Raw genomic sequence first — 23,489 nt, 5'->3', positions numbered from 1 at the left:
GATTCACTATTTGTAACAGTTTAATTGTCCCAAGCTTTTCGAAAGTTCGAATGATAATTTATTGTGGTACCTACATTATACACTTTGTTATTGAACAGAAGGAATTATTTGAAAGTAACCATTACTAATTAGTTAACCAATAAGCTGTGATTTATTGCATTATTGTAGTAAAACTGGACACGGAAATCTAGACGTATCGTGTCAGTTTATTTCTTATTTAGTTCAGCCATTTTAATAAGTTGGTTATGGTGGATATTTCTTCATATGTAGTTTATTTATTAAATGATTTACGTGTATGCCCAATATTTTGCAATACACTCAGGAGCACGATAAAAATCAGTGTTTCAAATGTATTTACTAACAGCTAGAAGTTATCTTAAAGCAAATTAAATTCATAAACCGACAAAAATTATAACAAACGATATACCTAATATACTCAAACAGTATGTATACATTTGGAAAGCGCCCCATGAAACATACCATAGTTGAATGAGGATGGATATGTATGTTGCCCTTATCCGTCGATAACGCGATGAACATAGACAAATCTGTTCCAAAACATACCACCGATTTAAATAGTTATTTATGTTTTGCTCTTAAATAACCAATACTAGTTCAGCTCGTCATTTGACACTCATCATTGAGGAAGTCTTCAAAGTGTGCAGACTTTACATATTTGTAAGGAAAGCAAGCCGATGAAGACATTATTGTGAGATAAACGAATACTACATTTTCAACCCACAATAAACATAGGGTATTTGAATAGTTATGTGATTGCACACACAAACTGAGATGGTGCTGTATTTAAAAAGTTGGGCTACGTGTTTTCTTTTCATTTCGAGTTTCATTCCTCTTTCATTATCTAGCACATGTCCCACTGTTGGCGAATGGGCATCTTGGGGCACTTGGAGTACTTGCTCTGTTACATGTGGTGGAGGAAGAAGAATGAGATCGGCAGGACTTTGTTGTCATACAGATGCCCACGGCCAGTGGATAGACTGCACTGCAGAATATAATAAACCTAGTTGGAACTATGAATACTCTAATTGTGGAGAAACTTGTGTCCATGGAATGTATTTGGCAGGCTCTGGTTGTAATTGCTATCCGGGCTATACAGATTCATGCTGTAGTACAGGTACTAATAGTATATTTTATATCATAATTAATAGCAAATTCAACGCTTACAGGTGTGTTTCATGTTTGTCTTCTTTTTCTCTGTTATATATTTGTAATTGATTAGGACTCATTGAGAGCCTGTGTGTGTTTAATATTAACATTTTAATAGCTGATACTTAAGATAACCATGAAAATCAATGCACTATACAGTGTATTATTTAATTCATATATAGTCCCATTAGTGTAATTTTGCTGCCATCGGTCATTATCCAGCAGTATAGACCGTCATTATGTTTAAACATTCCCCGCATACTTATAATGTAAACACGTGCCCATTCTATGAACTACTTGCTGCTGCTAACCAAAAATGATGATGGAAACGTAGAACGCTGACCACACATGAATCTGACCACTAGATGCCGTCAAAGTCTATAACTCTTTCTAATTGACACCAGTGCTGAAAATCAGTATGTCTGCTCTCATCTAAATAAAAGATATATATCAATCACATTAAATAAAGAAAATGTTAATACATGCAACGATTTGCATCGGAAGGAAATTTTTTAAAATAAATATATGATTTATAGACATTATTGAAAATGGGAGGATGGAGATCTCTTGTTTATGCTATGCGAGAGAGAGAGAGAGAGAGAGAATCAAACTGACCTTTGTTACAATGTATCTGTCAACGTCTTTAATTTTACTTAAACAGTGCAGTTTAATCTCCTCTGAATAACATTGGTATCTTTTACTTGGAACTTAATGCAACACAAGCGAACCCAAAATGAATCTATAATATATCCATTTTGAGGTATTAAAAAGGACATAGACTGAGCGTTAAAAAAGTAATAGTTAATGTGGCCTACAAAGCCTTCGCAAGCTTGTTCATTCAGCACCAAATGACTGCGGGTCCAATATTATCCAATATTCTTTTAATAATATATGCATGTTGGTCAACCCAATAGATATCAAGCCTGCACGAGTTGCATGTCTGTCTTGTTCATTTGTTTCTGAATGTCACCGCATTTTCATTGGCCATCGGTGGAGACAAATATATGTCAGATCTAGCAGATGTTTAAAAATGCTTTTAATAGAAACTTTTTGCAGTGACGTAAATTACAAATATATAATTAACAGTGTACGACTTTGGGAAAAGTGCTAAAGAATTTGTTTTCTCAAACTTTCTATGTCGAAATTCTATGTAAAACTATGATAACAGTCTTTTAATAGTTTGTTTGCTTCTATTTTCTTCACTATACTTTTGTCGAAAATAGTGTATATTATAATTCGAAATCTTCCTTTATGTGGCCGAAGAACACATTATTTCACTACATATGAAAATGAAGAGAATGCATTTTGAATCAAAAGGCATTTTGTTTTGAAATGAGGCAACACCAAGCTAACTTTTCTCAAAATTGTATTTAATTCTTAAATTGTTAAATGACGAACTCGAGATATGTGTATCTGTGGTCTAAATACTGGTTGGTTTATGATGATTTATTGGTAGTGAGGTTTGTTTTTAATATATTTTATAATGTGATATGCATATATATCTGTGAGAACAAAATTTATATCGCCACAGAGGCGATACAAGTAGTATCGTGAAAATTGCTAATCACTTCTGGAACTACTTTATCCCAATTTAGGAAATGTATATTCCGATATGCTTTTTATTCAAACCCATATTTACTTATGTAGACAAGACCGATATTTTGGTCACTTCTTTCTCTTCTGCACCCCCCCCCCCCTCATCCCCACACGAAATTCCGACAACAAACAGGTATAAGATGATAACTTAAAACAGTTTTGAGCACGAATCGGGCATAATATCAGTGACTGAACTTGCATGACCTCTTTGTATTTGATATTCAGTGTCACCTATCCCTTCAACACCTTTTACATTATACGATACACGATAACATTGACAGGAAATATCTCTTGATTAAATATAATACTAAAAAGTTGCTTCATTAGTTACTTTGACTTATGCGATCATCATCATGTTCGGCAAAGATCGAGAAATCTGGAATACATGTGTTCGATTAAGTTCCCAACAGAGATGACTATCGATATGTTTACGAAGCGTCTTCTAACGAAGTTAGATGACTCCTAAAATTTGTAGGCAGCGTCTGCAATCGAACTAGGCAGGAGACTTGCCAAGGCAACATACTTCACGTTTAAATTCAGAGATGATCCAAATAGATGGCCAAAATACAAATAGGTAATCTCGCAAGCGTAATAATCTTTACTTTAAAGAGCTACCCTCTGTGGTCGGTCGAATGCGATCACTCTGTCTTGACTCTACTGTACTTCTACCTTAATGACGTTCACTCCACCATTCCACCAAAGAAAATACGGTTGTTTTCGCATGAAAACAGTAATTACTTTGACAAAATTAAACATGTTGAAACTATATGTTTGGGGAGAAGTGTTTTAAATATCACTGTCATTCATTATTACTAAATATTGTACCGATGTAGTAATGCAGCTGTTTCCTGTATATGCCATGTATGTCGAAATACGAATACCACCTGCATGTAACATATTTGGCACGCTGAATTAAAGATTTCAATTAGTTGTATTTATTATTACTCATTATCTTAATCTTGTTAAAATACTAAATATTAATTGAGCCATGCTTGGAGAATAAAATCCACATAAAAAAATCGACGTAAAACATGTAACTCAAGAAGATCAATGTATCTTTATTAGATAGCATGGAGTTACTGCATTTCGTCAATTGTAATAACACATTATTTCTATTTCACTCGTGAAAAATGTCCTTAAATTTAACCCAAAACTTAGATAATATCTCTATCAATTTTTGCATTGAGAAACCTATTTCGCTTTAGGTTATTTAGTGCAGAGACAATCGAAACTTCTCACACGATTATCTCAGAGTCTCTTTCAGTGAATAAAGCCTATTCTAATCGCATCATACAGAGTCTCATTCAGTGAGAAAAAGCTATTCGAATCGCATCATACGGCGTCTCATTCAGTGAATAAAAGCTATTCGAATCGCATCATGCAGAGTCTCATTCAGTGAGAAAAAGCTATTCGAATCGCATCATACACCGTCTCATTCAATGAATAAAAGCTATTCGAATCGCATCATACAGAGTCTCATTTAGTGTATAAAAGCTATTCGAATCGCATCATACAGTCTCATTCAGTGAATAAAAGCTATTCGAATCGCATCATAGAGTCTCATTTAGTGTATAAAAGTTATTCGAATCGCATCATGCAGAGTCTCATTTAGTGAATAAAAGCTATTCGAATCGCATCATACACAGTCTCATTCAGTGAATAAAAGCTATTCGAATCGCATCAGAGTCTCATTCAGGGAATAAAAGCTATTCGAATCGCATCATACAGAGTCTCATTCAGTAAATAAAAGCTATTTGAATCGCATCATACAGTCTCATTTAGTGTATAAAAGCTATTTGAATCGCATCATACAGAGTCTCATTCAGTGAATAAAAGCTATTCGAATCGCATCATACAGAGTCTCATTCAGGGAATAAAAGTTATTCGAATCGCATCATATAGAGACTAGGATACTCCTATTACCCTTCAGAGCTTGCATGTGCCTTCTGTATGTTCAGAATTGGGCAACAATCAACCTGCTGGGAAAGGGTTCGTAGTCAAGAATTCACAACGTTGATTTCGTTTCTTTTTCTTCTCTGATTAACACGGCTCACAGTAAATAGTATTAATGTTACCACTATCATCTACAGTTCGAAATTATAGGTGAAAAGTGTTGTTACGCAAGATTTAGCTAATGATATTAAAGTAGTTTTGCAGATTGAGAATAGATTTAATCTTTTTAAGTTGTCTTAAGAATTTTGCATGATAGTACCAAAGTACTAGAATTCTGTGTTTCTTTAAAACACGTATCCACGCCCTTTATCCCTTGGTTAAACCAAACAACTTTAGAGATATTTTAAACTTTTGTAACTTATCCCATTCCCCAGACCATCCCTCCCCCAACACCCCCGACGAAATCTAAACTTAAAGCTGAATGCACAATTTGCACACTTATGACTAAAATGAAATGTTCCCACTTTGATTGAGTTGTAGGTGTTTAACAGACATTACACATTTACGTGGGTCAGTATTGTGATCTAATACACTACATGTCAATCCATGACGACATTTGAAGTTAGACTTTATTTACATGCCGTTACGAAATTCAAGGACTTATTATCAAATATAGTTCTGGGTGGACACTCCCATTCATAAACACACTGTTGCTGAAGTGTCTGTATGAATGTAACCTAGTCTCCTGCATAAAGAATTACCTGTATTCAGATTATGTTGGAATTGTATATAACTTTACATATGTTGTACTGATGCTCTGAATAGCTGTAATCAAGGGAAGCAACCAATCTGCCACAGATATAAGCAGAAACTAAACGAAAAACGAATATTCAATAAAATGCCTCAAAAGAAATGAAATATTACTATTAAGAAACTTTTACTGAGTCCGGGATATATTAGTAACACCATATGGTCTAGAGTAATAATTCAGTCCGGCGCATATTGGTATACAATCCGTACGTCCGTGAGTAATATCCGCGAAACAACTATTAATCAGGTACATTTACCTACACTACCAACATAATATGCGATAGACGCAATATTATATATATATATATATATATATATATATATATATATATATATATATATATATATATATATATGATAGATAGATAGATATACATGTAGCCATTCTACAGCATTCAGTATAACAAAATATGAGTGCCCACTAAGAAATACACTGGATACCAAGTCTCCGGATTTACTGATTTTTACTGAAAATGGATTAAACTCTAATGTCGTCATGTCCTCAATCATCATGGACCTAATACATCTTCACATTGATTGTCATTATATGTGTTACATTCCCATAGTTTCCAACAATTTTAAATTTCTGAAGAACCTAATACCGTCCCACAATGTTAAATTTACGTAACTACTATAAAGAAATCCAAAACGGTAATCCTATGGACATTTTTAACATTAGTTTCCCTTGTACCGGCATAGTGAATATTACAAGCTGGCCGGATATTATATTTTCTCCTCACAGTCATACTGTCCCATTTACTACCATTGCGACTTAAACAACTTCTAAATGTATTATACCTGGAGCAATCGTTCACATGAAAATCAAAAAGTTCTGCACGAACTCAAAAATATAATGGTATTTGACCTGAATCCAGGTTATGGTATTATCTATCTGTCCCTATAATTTATGGTTTATGTTAAGAATGAGGAATAAAATCCTTAACCAAACAAGCCCTTGTACCGCTAATATATAATCAAGCCAGAGCTGTAACTACTAATATCCAAACAAACAAGATCAACAATCAGGATGTTAAATTTGTGGACTAAGAATGACAAAACCGAGTGCAGATTAAGAGAAAAGCATTAACAGAGAAAAATCAAGCACGAGGTAAGTGTTTTGATGAGCTATTCGATCACTTCAGATAATACAATTGCTACCGTCCATATACTCACACCGCAATTCGACCTATTTTGGTGAGGCTTAATGTTAACATAGGATAGGACAGTCAAATAAAATCAGCATTTAAATGAGAAGTGATAATTAAAACTAACAGTTCAGTTATAAATTATATTTTAGATATTGACGAATGCGCCAGCAGCCCTTGTCTGAATGGTGGAGTGTGCACTAGCTATGTAAACCTCTTCACTTGCGTTTGTTCTGCAGGCTACGTCGGAGTTAGATGTGAGACAGGTAATGCCGTGTTACACTCCGCTTTCCTATAGGTATTGAGTATGTAATTAATACGATATTGTCCACAGTGATTCTAATTTTAAAAGATTTTGCTGAATGCTGACTTTTAACATTTGTTTTCATGTTCCACATTTTGGCTCATATTTCACATGTTCGCGTACTTACCTATTGTCACTATTTATGACAATTTGAATTTGTAACATTTCTCTTACTTCCACCAAAATTCTGTCTTTGAAAATGATTCAAAACCGGAATACGTTTGATAACTTTCTGCATATATGTTGACGGAATGCACGTTTAAATAATACAAGACTATCAAATATGCAACACTAAATTGCGGACTTGTCTTCCTTTGCAATGACATTTATTTTCTTTCAGATGTTGACGAATGCGCAAGTAGTCCTTGCCAAAATGGAGGTACCTGCTTTGACATGATCAACCGCTTTACCTGTAATTGTCTTCCTGGATATACTGGAACCAGGTGCGATATAGGTAAACTCCTATTATTGGATTTTTTTAAAGTAGATGACGCCATGTACAAAATAAACTCCCTACTATGATAAGTGTGCGAGAGTAAAACATGAGTACAAAAATCCAAGTTTCAGTGACAAGCAATATTTCCTAAAGAAACGTATGTTTTTAAGAATGCACGTACTGATCCAATGATCATTTGTTAATATATTTCACTAAACATGTAATTTATATGGCAATTCTGCAAAAGACCAAAAGTGTAATTAGTGTCTTATAAATGTTGTTTTAATAGCCCCTGGTCTTCTCAACAGGTTGCTAAGTCGGAATCCTATATATTAAGAAAGCGTATTTGCCAATTTTGCTTGACATCAACTTTCGCTTTTAGAAACACAGACGAGAGAGATGGTTCTTATTCAGGTTAGAGGCAGTGCAACAATGATATGTTTATAATGTTGAAGTCGAAATGGATTTAGGACGTGCTATGTCCATAAATGGATTAAAAGAAATTATTCATAACACTATCAGTTATGGAGTATGTGATTATTGACACGAGGTGTATTTGCAAATCATTCGGCATGCACTCTCAATGCCCTCAGACTTCATTACACGGTGAAGGACGAACATAAACGTATAGTTCCTTACTGAATTTAGTTTTGCACAAAACGATACTCCAAATTGTCAGATTGCAGACAAAATTAACTCTAATTTTCAAGTAGCACCAAACATACAAAAACAATTGCACATGCTCAGTTCAAATGGAATAAATCAAGAAAAAGGGTGCATAAATAAATGAAAAGGAATGTATAAATCTTTATAAATGCAAGAGCTGCTACAATGTCTGAACAAACGTTAAAATTCATCATTTTCAACTAATCGAAAATGTTCAAACACATCCTAAATATGACTATATAACATTATGCTACGTGAAAGACAATAAACAAACCTTAAGAACATGTTCTCGTATTTGTTAGCCGGAATAATATGACATCAGTGTATTTAGTCAAAAGAGTAAGTTGTTTTTTTTTCTATTTAAAGCTGATTATGAAACAACGTCTGTACAAAGAAACGTGTTAATGAACATAACAATCAGTACAAATAATTAACAATATTTGGACTATTTGAAACCTCTTCACAATAAGCGACACTAGGTTTTCCACATATGACCAAATACAAATACCGAATACAAATGATTTAACTTAGCGTCTCTTCTGGGACAGCGCGAATTAGCTAACGCTTTTAGCTAGGTGAATAATGCCGCATGGATGCAAAACCATCGTATACACAATTTACAACGCAACATCAAGTTGTGATCTTGCTACTGATAGTAAGATTTTGAGAATGTTATTGAAGTTTACAATTTTTCAACTATCAAAGTCTTTGCCATGAAAAGTATCTCTTACTGGTCACATTCATCTATTTCACTTTAATATTTTACAGAAACAGATGACGAAAGAATGGTTCAGTAATAGAAACAATGAACATATAGGTATATGAAAGTCTTTCTATAGATCTTTCTATAGGAGTAACAGACTCAAACCGGTATCATTACCTACTACATCACCACAGTATATTGTTATATCACCTGCTTCACCAACATCTACAGCATTTGGTATCAATGAAACCTTGTATAATTACTTCGATGGTAGATTTGTGAAACCGTTAATTTATTTTCTTTATCTAACTTGAAATATGTAATGATCTATGTTGTAACTCAGGATAGAAAAATGTTATCCTCCAGGCAGTGTCAGCGGGAGGCAGTACGGCTTCCTGTGGAAAACATGCATGTTGATATTGCTTGTGATCAGAAGGCGCGTGAAACTGATGCGCCATGTATATCTAAAGAGAACACTTTAAAATGCAATGTAGTTAAAGTACTTTGGCAAAGCGATATGTTGAATGATTTGAAGTAAAATTAACAACGACTTTTCAAGTTAACCTTAAGAAAGGATAATTCATCCTGTCATTGGGGATTCGAGTGATGTCCGCCCCCGGTGATTGACAGGCAAATGAGCTTGCGCAATAATTGATGAACATATTAAATATAGAATTTTTGTTTACATATCTAAACAATCAGTAGTGACATGTGTATGAAACATTGACTAGATAAATAAAAGGCAATGGACACTTCAATCATAGATGAGAATTAAGCCATGGATAACCAAAGTGTAAACAAAATCTGTACTAAGTTTGGGATACGAAATACGTTAATTAATATTACGCATAACACGGTCTTTGTTTCAACACGAACACATAATGAATCAGCATCCTTTCTGAGATGTCTCATTGCCATATCTCATTCTAAACTCATTATTCCCAGATTCGTACATGAAACACGTGCTTAATTCTAACAAAGTACAGCCCTAGTGAATTAGTTTAGTGAGCGTAGTCTTGTTACTTAAATTTATCATCAGCATAGCCAATCTAGTATTGTTCTATAGGCAAAAGAGAGATCTTTGTAAATGTTAAAGCTTTATTGAATTAATTTATCTTCCTAATGCTGTATATTTCCTAAATTTATCATTATGTTAACCAAACAAATCGCTGTTCATAAAGTTAAAGAAATCTGTCTTAATAGATATTGTCACAGACTAGCAATCAGTTCCATGTCTGATTTAACCCTGGAATGTTCATATATTAGTACAGACTAGCATTCATTTATATACGGGACTTACGAAAGCCGTAATGACTCTACTGTTCAATTCTATATAGGATTTAACCCAAGGGCCATAACTGTAAAATGCGTCTTTTCGTCTATTTGTCATTGTAATATCAAATCCCACGCAAATTTTATTCTTAGTTTTTCAATGTTATATTACAACGATATGGTCATAAACTAAGAAACAGAAAGAAACCTACCCAACAAATTCAGTAAAAATAAGCAATTAATCTATTTTTTCAAGTTACAAGATGAACATTTAAGAGGAACCTACAGTATTGTGAATTAAATCCTATATTATTCAAAATGTTATATCACAAACCCAAATTTATGGAATATTCCGAATGAATTCCAGCATTGAATGTGCTGATGTACCATTAGCCTTGAATAGGTTGCTGTGCCAACAGTCTTGATGTATCGCAATGATGTAATCCTCACGTCTTTGAAGGAATTCACATAAACGCCAAAATAGTGTTTAGTCAAAAAGTCATGTAGTACTTTATAATTAAAATGAATCATTCTAAAAATTGATTCCTTTAAAATTATATCTTAACAAAATATTAAATGATTCCACAGACTGAAAGTAAAACGGGAATGAATATTTTTGTTAACCACAACAATAACTACTGTCTTTACTTTTTCCCATGCTAAATAGTAGCGTTTACAATAGTCATGTAAATATAAAAAATCTGATAGTTCATCACACTAGAATCCAATTGCATTTAGTTTCTTTTTCCGTTCGGAATGTTTGTTATTGACATTTTGTTAGATTGACTTCGTCCATCGCAGACACACATGCTTGTTCTTTCCTGCTTTGTCAGATCTATGTAAAACCAAATAAGTCAAATCTGGTTTAAGCATGAGTGGTTCATACATTATTTACTTTCTTTCTTAGTTGATACCCTTGGGTTCAGGTAAAACTCTATTACATCTATTACATCAGTCCGTTTTAATATTATAGTACTTACATATTATTTGCAAGGCGTTTCGTGATGAAATGATGTTTATACTTTTGTCGGAACATAAACTGACAGCATCGTGGACACTTATCATTCCATATTGATAACCTGGGCAAAACTTGGTTAAAGTTTTGGATTATAGCAGATGGCTTTAAAACAGCTACTGCATACTCTCCGCCCTTGATAGTGTGTGTATTTGTGTACGTGATTTCGATTTTTAACTTAGCTTTAACTATCTTTGAGTCATATCACTACGACGTCTGCAGTGTGGCAGTTTATATTAATGTCTAGCATTGGGACATCATGCTGCAGATATGTAGCATCACATCTCACCATGTAACATTATTTTGACACCATGCTGACCAGTCCTAACACTAACCTCTATACGTCTTTGTTATGGCTCGGCCCGTGACCTCTAGCGTACGAGGCTGACACTCTAACCACTTAGGCTACTGGAAAGGCCCTTAATTGATTATTGTTTATAAATAAGCGTAAAAGAGATGTTTTATCGTTCAAAAACTCAAGTGTTTAAAGGTATATGTCTCCGCATATTTGTTATACTAGAGTTCCAGTATTGGAAGACTTTTATGACTGACAATAACTACACCATTACTCTCCTTCTCTCCTCGATGTTCACTATCAAGCTAACTACTACTTCTGCAACCGCCACTGCTGCTGCTAAAAATACTTTTTACTACTACTACTACTGCTGTTGCTGCTGCCAAAGCAAATGATTTGCTTCTCCTTATTTGTTTTCTAACGATAAAAGTGAACATAGTGATTCATTTTTGTATCTTAATGAAATGATTTCTCTCGTTATTCTCGTACGTTATGAACATAATTTACAACTATTTCCTGAATCACATAGTGATTACGTCAGACAACTACCTGGTTTAATTTCATTACACTATCACGTATTTATTTCAGATATTGACGAATGTGCCAGCTTTCCGTGTAAACACAAAGGCACGTGTCTTGATAAGATCAATGAATTTACTTGTAATTGTCTAAGCGGATATACTGGTGTCCAGTGCGAAACAGGTAGATGCTGTTCGTTTTCTAGCTATCTGATTAATGTCTACACAAACATAAGGTTCAAGTATTTCCTAGGTATATGTTATTTTATATTTAAACTCTTTCGAAGCAAGCAAATACATTGTATTTTCATCTGCTAAAGCATATAACGCTATCTATTAATCTTTGAACTAACGTGGATGTCCCTAAAACATTCCACGTTTTTAAGTTGCAAATATTCAAAATTTAAAAATTTTAAAAAACCTGTTGGAGCAAAGAGCATGTAAGTTGTAAAGGTCCGCGGTACATATTACGATCTGTTTTAAGACTGAGCAAACAGAAGTTTGTCTTGCCTTCAAAGCATATGCGATACACTTTTCAAACGAACTTGTTCTTATTGTTGTTGATGTTGCTGCTGTTTTTGTTGTTGACTTCAACATTTACTTTTCACATTGTGCTCAAGTGATATTACTCCACTATATGTTCACTCATGCAAATTCGATGAGTGACATCACTCTAGGGGAGTCTACCCACCACGTTCAAATGTAATTCATTGTGGCTCACTTTTCCCACTAGCAATTATTTTACGATTTTACACTTGGATCAGTTTCCCTGATACTGTGACACTTTTCATTATCCAGTTTTATACGTTAATTGTTTGCATCTTCTTCAGCTTTGCTGACATCAATGTATGCACAGCTATTAAACTTGATGGGTATATTCGGCGTCGAGGGCATTAGTCACCATGATCAAAATTAAGTCACTGTGACTTAATTTTAATACATCGGCTATTACGTTGAGTGCTTGAGATTAACTTATTTTGTCTGAGACCGTTATTCCTATTGGAGGGCGCACACACTAGGAACAAAACAGATGGGCGATCTACTTTTCACACCCAGCGATTATATTCAGTTTTTGAATTTAGGTTGATTCTATTGACATTTTGTATGTACAGTCATACCATGTCATGTTGTTACAAGTATTAATCAATCCAATAACCTACCGTCAAAGTCTGCATAGTCACTTGAGCAAGACATTAGAGCACAGTGATTTTCATTTCTTGCTTGATTGATTTTGTATGCAGACTTGTACGAGTATTGTGTATTAGATTGGGTTGACTGATTCGTATATTAAATAAGTTAGTGTTATATAGTTTTTCGTACTTTTGACATAAAACCAAACTCCAAACAGCAAATGTCTGACTACATATACTTTTCACAATGGAATCTGAATGAACTGATTTGCAAACTGTTAGTGATATCACATACTCTCAGAACTTCATCTATTCATACGTCTTATCGACAAAAGTGTCGCTTCAGTTAAAACTTGACTGCAGCGATGTATATTATCAGTCTATTTAGGAAAAATATATTTTGTTTATAAATGAAAGCATCATGAATGCTCGTTTTTTATTTTGAACTCAATTTAGAATATTAAATTCTCTCAAGTTTCGATATCAAACAATTATATTTTTCGTTTGTCTGGTTTCTGGCAACGTCATCTAATACTCGAATATACTAGGAATGTTATTTCTAAAATGAATAAAAATGTCGCTTTCAACTATTCATTGCTCGAAACGAAATAAATAGCAACAAAGTTCTTTTAGGCACAATTTATCAAACAATTACTTCAGACATTGACAAATGTGCAAGCATTCCATGTAAACACCGAGGCACCTGTTTAGACAAGATAAATGAATTTGCCTGTAATTGTCTACCAGGCTATTTCAGGTGTCCAGTGCGAGACAGGTACATGTTGTTGCTTTATGAAACCAATTTATGAATGTACAGCCGGGAAACACTGACAAAATATTGGTGTTTATATTTAAGGCTATATTTTGCTTAGATCTTACGAACTATCAGCCATCAGACTGTATAGTTTTGTACGATAACCTCCATCATTCCAGTTATGAAGCCATCACATTGTGTAGGTAAGTAAGCTGAAATCAGTTATTCGAGTCATGTAATCATCAAACTGTGTAGGATTGTAATTTGACTTTAATTTTAAGAGCTACTTTCTAGGCATGTTATAAAGGCGAGCAAGTTTTCTTTGCAACTGTTTTAAGACTTGATACTCTTCCCTGACCTAAACATACTTATTTGACGTGAAAAGTATGTCGTCAAACAAGTTCACCAAGGAAGGAAGCACACAGTTCATGTCAAATGAGACGCTCGTAAGCTTCTACATGTAGATTTGCAAATGCGGTCATTATTTAACGCTCACCAACAGTATTGCCGATCATTCCCGAACCGAACTGATACAGGATAAGGCCTAGTGAGACTTAATTGAATTTGTATTCACTCACAGCTGAATTATATGGCCCTTTTGTATTTATTTTTGAAATAAACAGTAAGGGCAGTGTATTGTCATATATTGTGATTCAGGGCAGTGAATTGCGATACGTATTGCAACAAAAAGCAAAACCTGATTTTAAATATGGAATAAGAGTTCATATAACTTTAATTTCCTTTAAATCTCTTTAAATCAATACTATTTTGGAAACAGTCTTACTTGTAGATATATACGAGCCTGCGAGAGGATCCTATTTAATGTCCCATCTTCTTATAGCTGATTGAACTGTAGATGGACGTAGACAGACAGGACCTTAATCACACGTATGACACCACAGTATACCGTTATTCCAGTCCACTCGAGTTGCTACTACTAATACTGCTAATGCAGATATTACAACAATGGTTGATGTACCTCTACGACTATTATCGCTATTTCTAGTGAAAAGCAGATGGTTTCTTTCTAGTTCCTCAATGCGAAGTAAAGAATAACTGTTGCACTGCCACTGGGACCAGTGTTGGTCTAGTCTTCGGAACGTTGCAAGGATCAGACGTCCAATAGAACTAGCGTTTGCCTGGTCTTCATCACGTTGCAAGGGTCAGACATCCAATGGAACCAGCGTTGGCCTGGTCTTTGGCACGTTACAGGGGTCAGACATCCAATGATTTCCGGAACATTGCTTACATAAATTTATCCAAATTAAAGTAACCTGTTGATCACTCCAAATAGGTGAGGCTGCTATAGTAGACTGTGCCACACAGCAAGAGGTGCTTGGATTTTTCCACACTATTAACATTCAACAACTGATTAAACGGTGCAAGGTTCTGTGTCCGAGCCAAGCAAAATATGTTGTGACCACACCACGCGGTGAAATTGCACTTTCACTTCTGCAACATTACTTTGACAACCACAATCAGGCAGGTGGATGCTACTAAAAAATAGAAGGACCCTTTCACAGTTATTCCATGATTAAGTCAGTTCCCTTAAGTAATATTTTTCAATTAAAGACATTGCCAAACTAAATCTCCAAATCTGATAAATGTACGAAGTAAAGGACAAATTTTGAAAGGCGTGAGAATTTTGATAAATTTAATTTTAAAGAAAAGGTTCAAGATTTAAATATTTTTAAACATTATATTTAAATTATTACTAAAACTTTAAACATAAAATTGAAATAAATAGTATTAAAGACAAATAGTACTTTGAGCCAGTCTAGTTTATAGCGTTCAACCCAAGGGTCGAGAAGTAGTGATTTTCACTGCAAAATACAATACACTTGTTCCAAAGGGTATATGTTTAAATACTAATGGATATATGTATGCATACTAAAGGGTAACAATATATTGTATACATGTACACACTAAAAGGTACAGGTGGATGCACAAAAAGGTGTAGGGGTGCAAACATAAGGGTATATATGTACACAGTAAAGGAAGGATTTCAAAAGTGCACAACTTGCCAAGGTCAGTAACTATGAAATGTGAATTATAATAGAAAGGCATCTTTAAGAAGGCCCTGCGTCTTTAAACAGGGGTTTTGATCTCCACATTGAGGACTTTGCCCTGGTATTTTGAGGTACTGTGCCAATTGCGTCAATATGAAATAATATAAGTAACTTTGGCAGGGTAATGTATATATGTTCAGGTGAAACATGTATATTGCCACCTGACTGCTGAGGTATCTGAAGTAATCAAACATTTCCGCTTTGTTTGCCATACCAGGTCATAGAATAAGAGATGGAATTATATTTAGTTGATGTCACAGATCGCAGTGATGAAAGTCTTGAAGCGAAATTGTCCTAAACATTGAGCTTTTCAAATGAAAATTAGTGTACATAATAAACGTTAATTTGTACGCAGCGATGTGAATTAATGAATATTAAATTCTACTCAATGATACGCGTTAAATATTCATCCACAACATATCCACCATTTAGAGGTCAAATAAATAGTGAGGAACACCAACTATCATGATTCTTAAGACAGTAGGATCGACGAAGGACTGGTTTAGTCTTTTTCTTAATATGTAGTATATACTAGCGTAATGGGAGGCCGAGTAGCAGAGTAATAAATTAAACGGTGTTACGAAAGGGAAGCTAATTCAATATATAAATATCATTTCTGGATTTTGACTGTGCATACAGCCTAATCTGCACATGTTAGGTCATATGTAGATGCAATTAGATCCTATAACATCACCCAAATGCGAATATAGATACAATTTTGACTATGTGATACATATTAATGAGCTTTTAGTTATGTTTGACCTATAACTATTTTCCATTTTTAAGATTAATTATATAAGGTCAACCATAAGTAACAGTAAAGTAGAAAGCATTGCTTATCTTCTAGAGTGCTGAAAAAGAATGGATAGTGTATATATTTTCATACAATTTGAATCCAACTGCAAACAGCAATGACCATGATCTGCTATCGCTTAAGGCGTCAATAGAGCAGGATCAAAGTTGTTTCTTGTGGCGAATAAACGTATTACGTTCACAATATAACACTGATTCCTAACCTCGTCTGCCAGTGGGTGCGTAGGTGTACAATAAGGAAATGGAACTATAAGTACCATATCAAAAGAAAAAGAGATCAATGTCGACATTAACATGACTTTACAAATTTCGGTTCAACGGCTGGACTCAGATATGTGTATGTTTTCATTGACTTACGCGCTTAATACAAAATAACGGCGAACGAAGTGGCTAAAGTAACAAAACATATATGTATCAATCAGACAATGGTATAGATGTTGTAAATATTTATCTATAAATAGCACGTAAGTAGAGAAAGTGAAGCTTTGATTTATATAACTTGTCGAATCTGGTGCAGCTAATTTTTATATATTATTCAAGCGTATGTTTATCTTAATGTATGTGTATGTGCATGTGTATGAATTTGTAATATTTTGTCGTTTCATTTGTGTCGCTAAGAGTTGCAAGGTTTTTCATTCCTGAAGCAAACTATTAAAATAAATAGTTGTTCTATGTGTCCATGGTTTTAATCATTCGTTCTCTGTGCATCTACTTGTTCCATCTCTTATGTTCTTTTTATTTTAGTGACAGCTCAGGAGTCTATATGCCAATTACATGTACGTCAAATGCAATTGTTAGTCCCTCGTTTAAATTATAAGTGTAGTTAGACATGTTATTAACCAAGCATCATTAAAGTATATCACAATGTTTATTACATTTAAATAAAATACAGTTCTTCTAATGATACGTTCATTATATTTATTAGTATATCAGACTTACTTTATTACTCTAACATTACCCTTTTCAATGAAAAGGACGGGTTAATCAGTAACTCATTATTTGATACTGAATTCCTCTTGGGCACTGACGATGTGATGGTAAAAAATAATATCAGACGAGAACCACTCTTACCCTTAAGGAAGAATGCAGCTATTAAACAAAGCAAATGATTTTCGCTTGTTCCAGTAGGTCAATTCTGTTACTATCTAGCAATGATGTCTAAATATTTCTACGCAGAAACAAATGTAAACAATCGCGTTATATATTTCTTTGAAGACATCGACGAATGCAGAAGCAGTCCTTGTGTGAACGGGGGAAGATGCATTGATAATGTTAATGGTTTCAGCTGTGATTGCCCTCCCATCATCTTTGGACACTTTTGTGAAATCTGTAAGTGTCCTCTCCTCTTTTCTAAAAACATATGTTTTTCATTATTCATGTATTTACACTATTCGTTCTGCTCTTGTGTTCCCTTGTCGATGATATATTTCAGCTGCCTAAAATCTCTACCACATAAAAAAAAATTAAAACGCAGAAGATATCAACATTCACTTCAGCACATTTATACAACACGTAGGAAATCAATCAAAGGCAACCAATAATATGCCCATGTTTTCTTGAATTAACACATTCGACGCTAGGTTTGCATGTAATCGTTGATGGAAATGTACTGGTATGTCTGAACTGTAATTATTCTACTTTTCAACGACGATATCAGCAGGCACCACTTGATTACATATATTTGTATTTGGTTACATATATTTGTATCAAGCAGCATATTCGAAAATGTGCAAATTGAACAGTTAAATGCATATCTTGTTACATCAAAATGTATCCACTTCTTCGTATTCAAAACCTTTGCCGAATTATGCGCTTCAATAGCCGACAAATTTGACATTTATCAAAGGTTTATATAAAAGCTATTGGGAGTAGCACACGTTATGGTGTTAGGACTTGTGGCTTTGATACGATTTTGTTGGGCGGTGAGAGTAAACTTTCTTGCTTAGGGACACATTTAAGCAGCACAGCCGACGTGTTCTGGGACTGGGAATTGAACCCTGTAATCTAGCATAGGAGTCTAGCACGCCAGCCACTGAGCTGCGATACATCTTTACATGATCAAATTTCTGCATGTGGATTATCTGGAGCCAGTGGAAATAAATCACCAAGGTATTTATCGTAGTGCAAATTCATCTCCTCTAGTGATTAGGTAATTTACTCTTTTTGAGTGATTTACGTAATTTTCTCTTTGAATAATTATGTAAATTGCACTTGAATAAATATCCAACCATGATCAGGTAAGGCTTCTAATTGCAATATATATTTTCTGTCGTAAACTCATGGGACTCTATATACAAAGAAACTGAATATAGGTAGCACTTAGGTTTCTGTAGTGAGCTTCTTTTCAAGCTAACATAATACTTAGTTTGTATAGAGCTACTGGAAATAGTTCCGAGAACATACAAATGCGTAGATAACTCATTTGTTTACTCACTTGACCGTTTACAATTAAATGAATGCCAGAAAGTACAGCCATTCATCAACATTGTCATTTTTTAATTTAAAAGTGGCTTTATTTTTCCAAAATTAATTTTAAAATGATGCGACGAACGTATTCTTTGCGGCTCCTCCCTAAATTAATTGCTTAAATTCATTATAGATCGTCCAGTTCAGACTGTTTACTTATTTATTTGCTTTAAATACAAATTCCAAATTGCGTGGATGAACAATAACGACACACAGTAAACTCTCAATTTTGAAAAAGTTCTCACTTTGGTGTATATGTCCCAACTCGTAAGCTTGAAATGTGTTCGTAGACATGTTTCAGTTTTTCAGAATGTCCGATACACCATTGTAAGTAAAACGGCTTTCGGGTGTGGAATGATAATCCTGCAAATCGTTTGTTAGTGTCACTAAGACTATCACAACCACTTGTTTGGTTAATACCGACGTCTCTTTGTGCACGTGCAACACTGAACAAACTCGCATCATGACTATAACGACACCCGTGCAGTAAGGACACCATATATTGGACACCATGTCAGCTCATTTGCATGCTGATATGGTTGATGGCTCAAACGGGATTCCTCTGAATTATCGTCCACGCCGTACTTTTCTTCACTGCACTTGCTATGCGATACTAGTTACTGTAACTATATGAAAGTTTAAAACTCACAAACATATAATATGAACAGAGCGCGAATATTTACACGTATGTAGTATGTACGAACGTATGAATGTATATATGTATTAACGTTGATGTGAATGAATATACGTTAGGTACATGTCAGTATGTCTGATTTTGAGGAAAGCATTTAGATATGTAAGGATAAGTATAAATGGTTAAACAGACTGATGAAAATGCATAATATATTGCACGTAAACATGCTAATGTATTCTAAAATGCATATGTTTAAAGAATTTCTTCCAAGATTTTCGCTCTTTCCTATTTGCTATAGTAATTAAAATGTCCAATTTAATGTTTAACTTTTCTGAAAGTACGATTGACAAGAACCCAGAAAATTTCTGTAATTCTATAAAACTGGCCAGGGTAAGCGTGCCCGCTTCGTATTCTTAACTTCGCTTAATCTTCGGAAACCGAGCGCGATTCATATCACAAGTGCGAGACTAATAGGAAGGCCAGGCTGTAGATGGAGGAAATTGATGTTCAATGCGCACTAGTTTTAAAAGGAAAAAATGCCAATATACTGTGCTTGATACAACTTATTAAACAAAAGTGTAAAGGGGTCAGGAATTCATTTCTTCTGATTTCCTTTAGTATGCACCAATCTAAAGTATATCAGTATAAAAACTCGTTACAAAAGGCGTTTTAAATTACCCCCCAAACGTTCTACATGATATTTGCCTGTTACTTTAGGGCATGCGTGTGTACATGTGAAGTAAAACTAACAGTTCAATTTGTATTTTTGAAATATACATTGCAAAACATACAACAAAAAAACTGTACTTACCAGCTTCTGTTCATAAGTATTTTGATGTTAATATCGGCTTTCATATCAGAATTTTCATCTGATCCGCCGTCTTCGTTTGACAACGACTCAAACTGGTATGGTTGAATATCTGAGGGATGAAAATGTTGGCCAATACCCGAAATATGTTTATTTCCAAAACTTATTAATTTCAGGCATAAAGGTTCACAACAAGGATTTATAATCATTTCGTCAGCTGTCCCGTCACTGACAACATATCGACATGAACAGGAAGCTCATCAATCTTCATTATAGTAGAACGATCTCATATACTTTAGACGTTTTTCAGACACCTACATTGATATGGGCGGCTGTATGCATATGAGACGTATTTCATCACACCTTTAATACTGAACATCAACAAAAAACAAACTTTTAAAAATCATGGAAGAAAACCGTTAAATAAGATTGACTCTACTGCAAGCATTTCTTTAAAATAGTGATGTTTAGCAATTACCTGAGAACTAGTTGGATAATTCGATGTCAGACAGTCAGAATTTCTAAAAGAATAGCAAATTTCACACATTTAGATTTCTGATTATAATTTTAGTTACCAAGTTTATTGTTATGTTTCCATTGCATCATTGATAATTTAAAAGGGCATCAATAATACCCCCTCTCTCCCCTTCTCTCTCTTTCTTTCTCTCTCTCTCTCTCTCTCTCTCTCTCTCTCTGCTAAAAGTTTCAGATACTGACGTGAAATGAACATGACCAATACATACAAACTTGCTAAGTCTGAGTTCTACAAGCACTTAATTCATTGTTCTTGAGCACTTTGATTTTACAAACAGTGATTTCAATGCAAATATAAAGTCAATTACCCATTTTGTCATCATACATATATAATATCATCCGTAATATAATAATTCTAAACGATTCTTTTCTTTGGCTTTATTTTAATACTTTATATGATATTTGTTCGTTTATATGGAACTTTATTTTAAATGCCATTAAATCTAGCATCCTTTACATTTATAGATATTTTGCCGGTTGTCCTTGGTTTCATCGCCGTTGTTTGTATGATTGTCGTCATATACGTGATTACAAGATATAAAAGAGAGCGCGAAAATGAAGTCGATGTCTTCATATTTCCCATTGCTGCAGAAGGAGTACCCAATGTGAAATTTGTTCCAATGAAAGAAGTCGCTCCCAAAAATGCAAGCAGATGAAAAAGTATAATTTTGCTTATATACAAACTTCGCTACTTGCAGCATTATGTGTATTTATATCCCAAAAAGAGAATATTGATCAATAATTATCTTAACTGTGTACAATGAAAGACTCCCTTCCTACTTTTAAGTTGTCCATGTGATGTATATCGTTCTGTAAGCGTTTACAACATTCATTATTTACGTTATTACGGGATATAGTTACCAAAAACACATATTTGTAACGATTAGCGAAGCCACGAGTTAAAAATATATTTAGTTTGGGGATTTATGAGTTGGGGTTGTTTTGTTTTGTTTTTATCTTCTTGAGTTTATTTTATACAAGATGAAATATATCCGTTATATGCATAGGAATGTAATATTTTCTTTTATTATTATTACTATTTGTATTAGTATTAACTTCCTCCTGACTAGAAGCTTTGATGATTAAACTCACTCTTCAGCACACCACCCCAACCACTTTTGCGTCAATTAATTTTCATGGGCTGATTGTATAAATAGCAGCAACTTAGATTAGCATTAAGATTGGGTTGCAGTAAATTACATTTTTCATGTTTTGTAAACTAATTAACCGTATGTGACAACAAAGCATGGCAGCAATGCATCTCAACAGGTTTATTATTAATGTCGAGGATGAAAGAGGGCCGAGTCAATTATTTTTCTTCAGAAGAAACAAAATGATCTCAAGGTGGGAAAGATAATGCAGTTTGCATTTATTAGCTCTAGCGATAATGTGCCTGTTTTCTATTGCTGCAAGGATAACGTCCGTAGGAATAATAAATCAAGCGTCGCAGGGGTGAAAATATAAGAATGAAGAAATACAAAAACAGATTTGCCAGTAGTTATATATATTTAGCACTGAAGTGTATAATAAAGTTCGATATTGTGTTGCATATAACGATCTAACATATACTCTGTCCGAGTACTTAGCTAGAGTCATAAGTGCATGTCCATTGCTTAATTACTTTAAAATAATCTCATGATAATATGTATAATTGAGGAATCAAAGCAAAGAAGAAAGAAATATATATTATGAGCGAGACAGGTCCTTTTCCAAATACATGTTCAGTTAGCAATTAACTGTTGGTAATTTTCGGTTATCGCGATTATCTTTAATGTTTTAATAAGATATATTAAAATTATTTCGCACTCATTTTGGTTCCTTTTTATTTTTTAATGATTCTTCATCTTTTTATTATTGTTTGCTGTTTTCTTGAGTCTCGTTCATCTTACTTGATTTTGCAAGTGGAGTTTACTTCATGGTAGTCGAGCTTGAGCTTCGGACTCGAGTTGGCTCAGTGGGATGTGGGAAGATACGCTTACCTTTTATTCCGTAGACATGATAGAAAACCATATCTTGAAAATGACGTCGAACACCGACCGTATATCCATCAAAACTGTACGTGATCTAAGCATAAAGCGAGCCAAAACGTTTGATCTCATGTGCTTGAAACTTCAGCATGAATTAGTATAAAGAGCACCACCAGAAGCAGCTAATAAAATAGAGAAAACAAACTTTCTCGGGCTAGACATCACCAGCTTCTGACCGTGCAAGAGGATAATATATAATGAATAAATAGATAATGTCACTCTTTAATATTGGAAGAATGTTAAAATGATGCTTTCATTAGCTGCATTGGTTTGTCGTCCTCGCAAGTTTGCGCATATCTTGATTTTAGAATTTTGGCACTTCATGGTTGCTTGGTACTATATATACATGATTGTGCTGATGTGCTACTTTATACTACTACATTTGTATCTACTCTATAATGTTCCTTGTCCAAAAGAACTTGTCATCGATCCGG

At 34.2% G+C, this 23,489-nt stretch overlaps 1 protein-coding gene across 1 annotated transcript; it reads left to right on the top strand.

Moving 5' to 3' along the window:
* The first annotated feature begins 732 nt into the window (after positions 1 to 732).
* LOC149789900 (uncharacterized) lies at positions 733 to 22,837 on the top strand. Its single transcript, XM_089971976.1, has 6 exons — positions 733 to 1,135; positions 6,764 to 6,877; positions 7,256 to 7,369; positions 11,891 to 12,004; positions 17,802 to 17,915; positions 21,494 to 22,837. Exons 1-6 carry the CDS (start codon positions 793 to 795, stop codon positions 21,682 to 21,684), a joined length of 990 nt encoding a protein of 329 aa, XP_089828102.1. The 5' UTR covers positions 733 to 792; the 3' UTR covers positions 21,685 to 22,837.
* Positions 22,838 to 23,489: the final 652 nt, after the last annotated feature.

This window comes from Sinohyriopsis cumingii, chromosome 10 (assembly GCF_028554795.1).
Source record: "Sinohyriopsis cumingii isolate HCF-2022 chromosome 10, ASM2855479v2, whole genome shotgun sequence".
Lineage (NCBI taxonomy): Eukaryota > Metazoa > Mollusca > Bivalvia > Unionida > Unionidae > Sinohyriopsis > Sinohyriopsis cumingii.
The sequence above is the reverse complement of the archived record's forward strand: the minus strand, read 5'-3'. Positions and strand labels throughout refer to the sequence as shown.

What these genes read in the sequence shown, in the direction of transcription:
- LOC149789900 (XM_089971976.1), top strand. Translation starts at nt 793, where the DNA reads ATGGTGCTGTATTTAAAAAGTTGGGCTACGTGTTTTCTTTTCATTTCG. An exon ending in AGATTCATGCTGTAGTACAG is followed by an intron (nt 1,136 to 6,763) that starts GTACTAATAGTA and finishes ATTATATTTTAG; the next exon opens with ATATTGACGAATGCGCCAGC. An exon ending in TGGAACCAGGTGCGATATAG is followed by an intron (nt 7,370 to 11,890) that starts GTAAACTCCTAT and finishes TATTTATTTCAG; the next exon opens with ATATTGACGAATGTGCCAGC.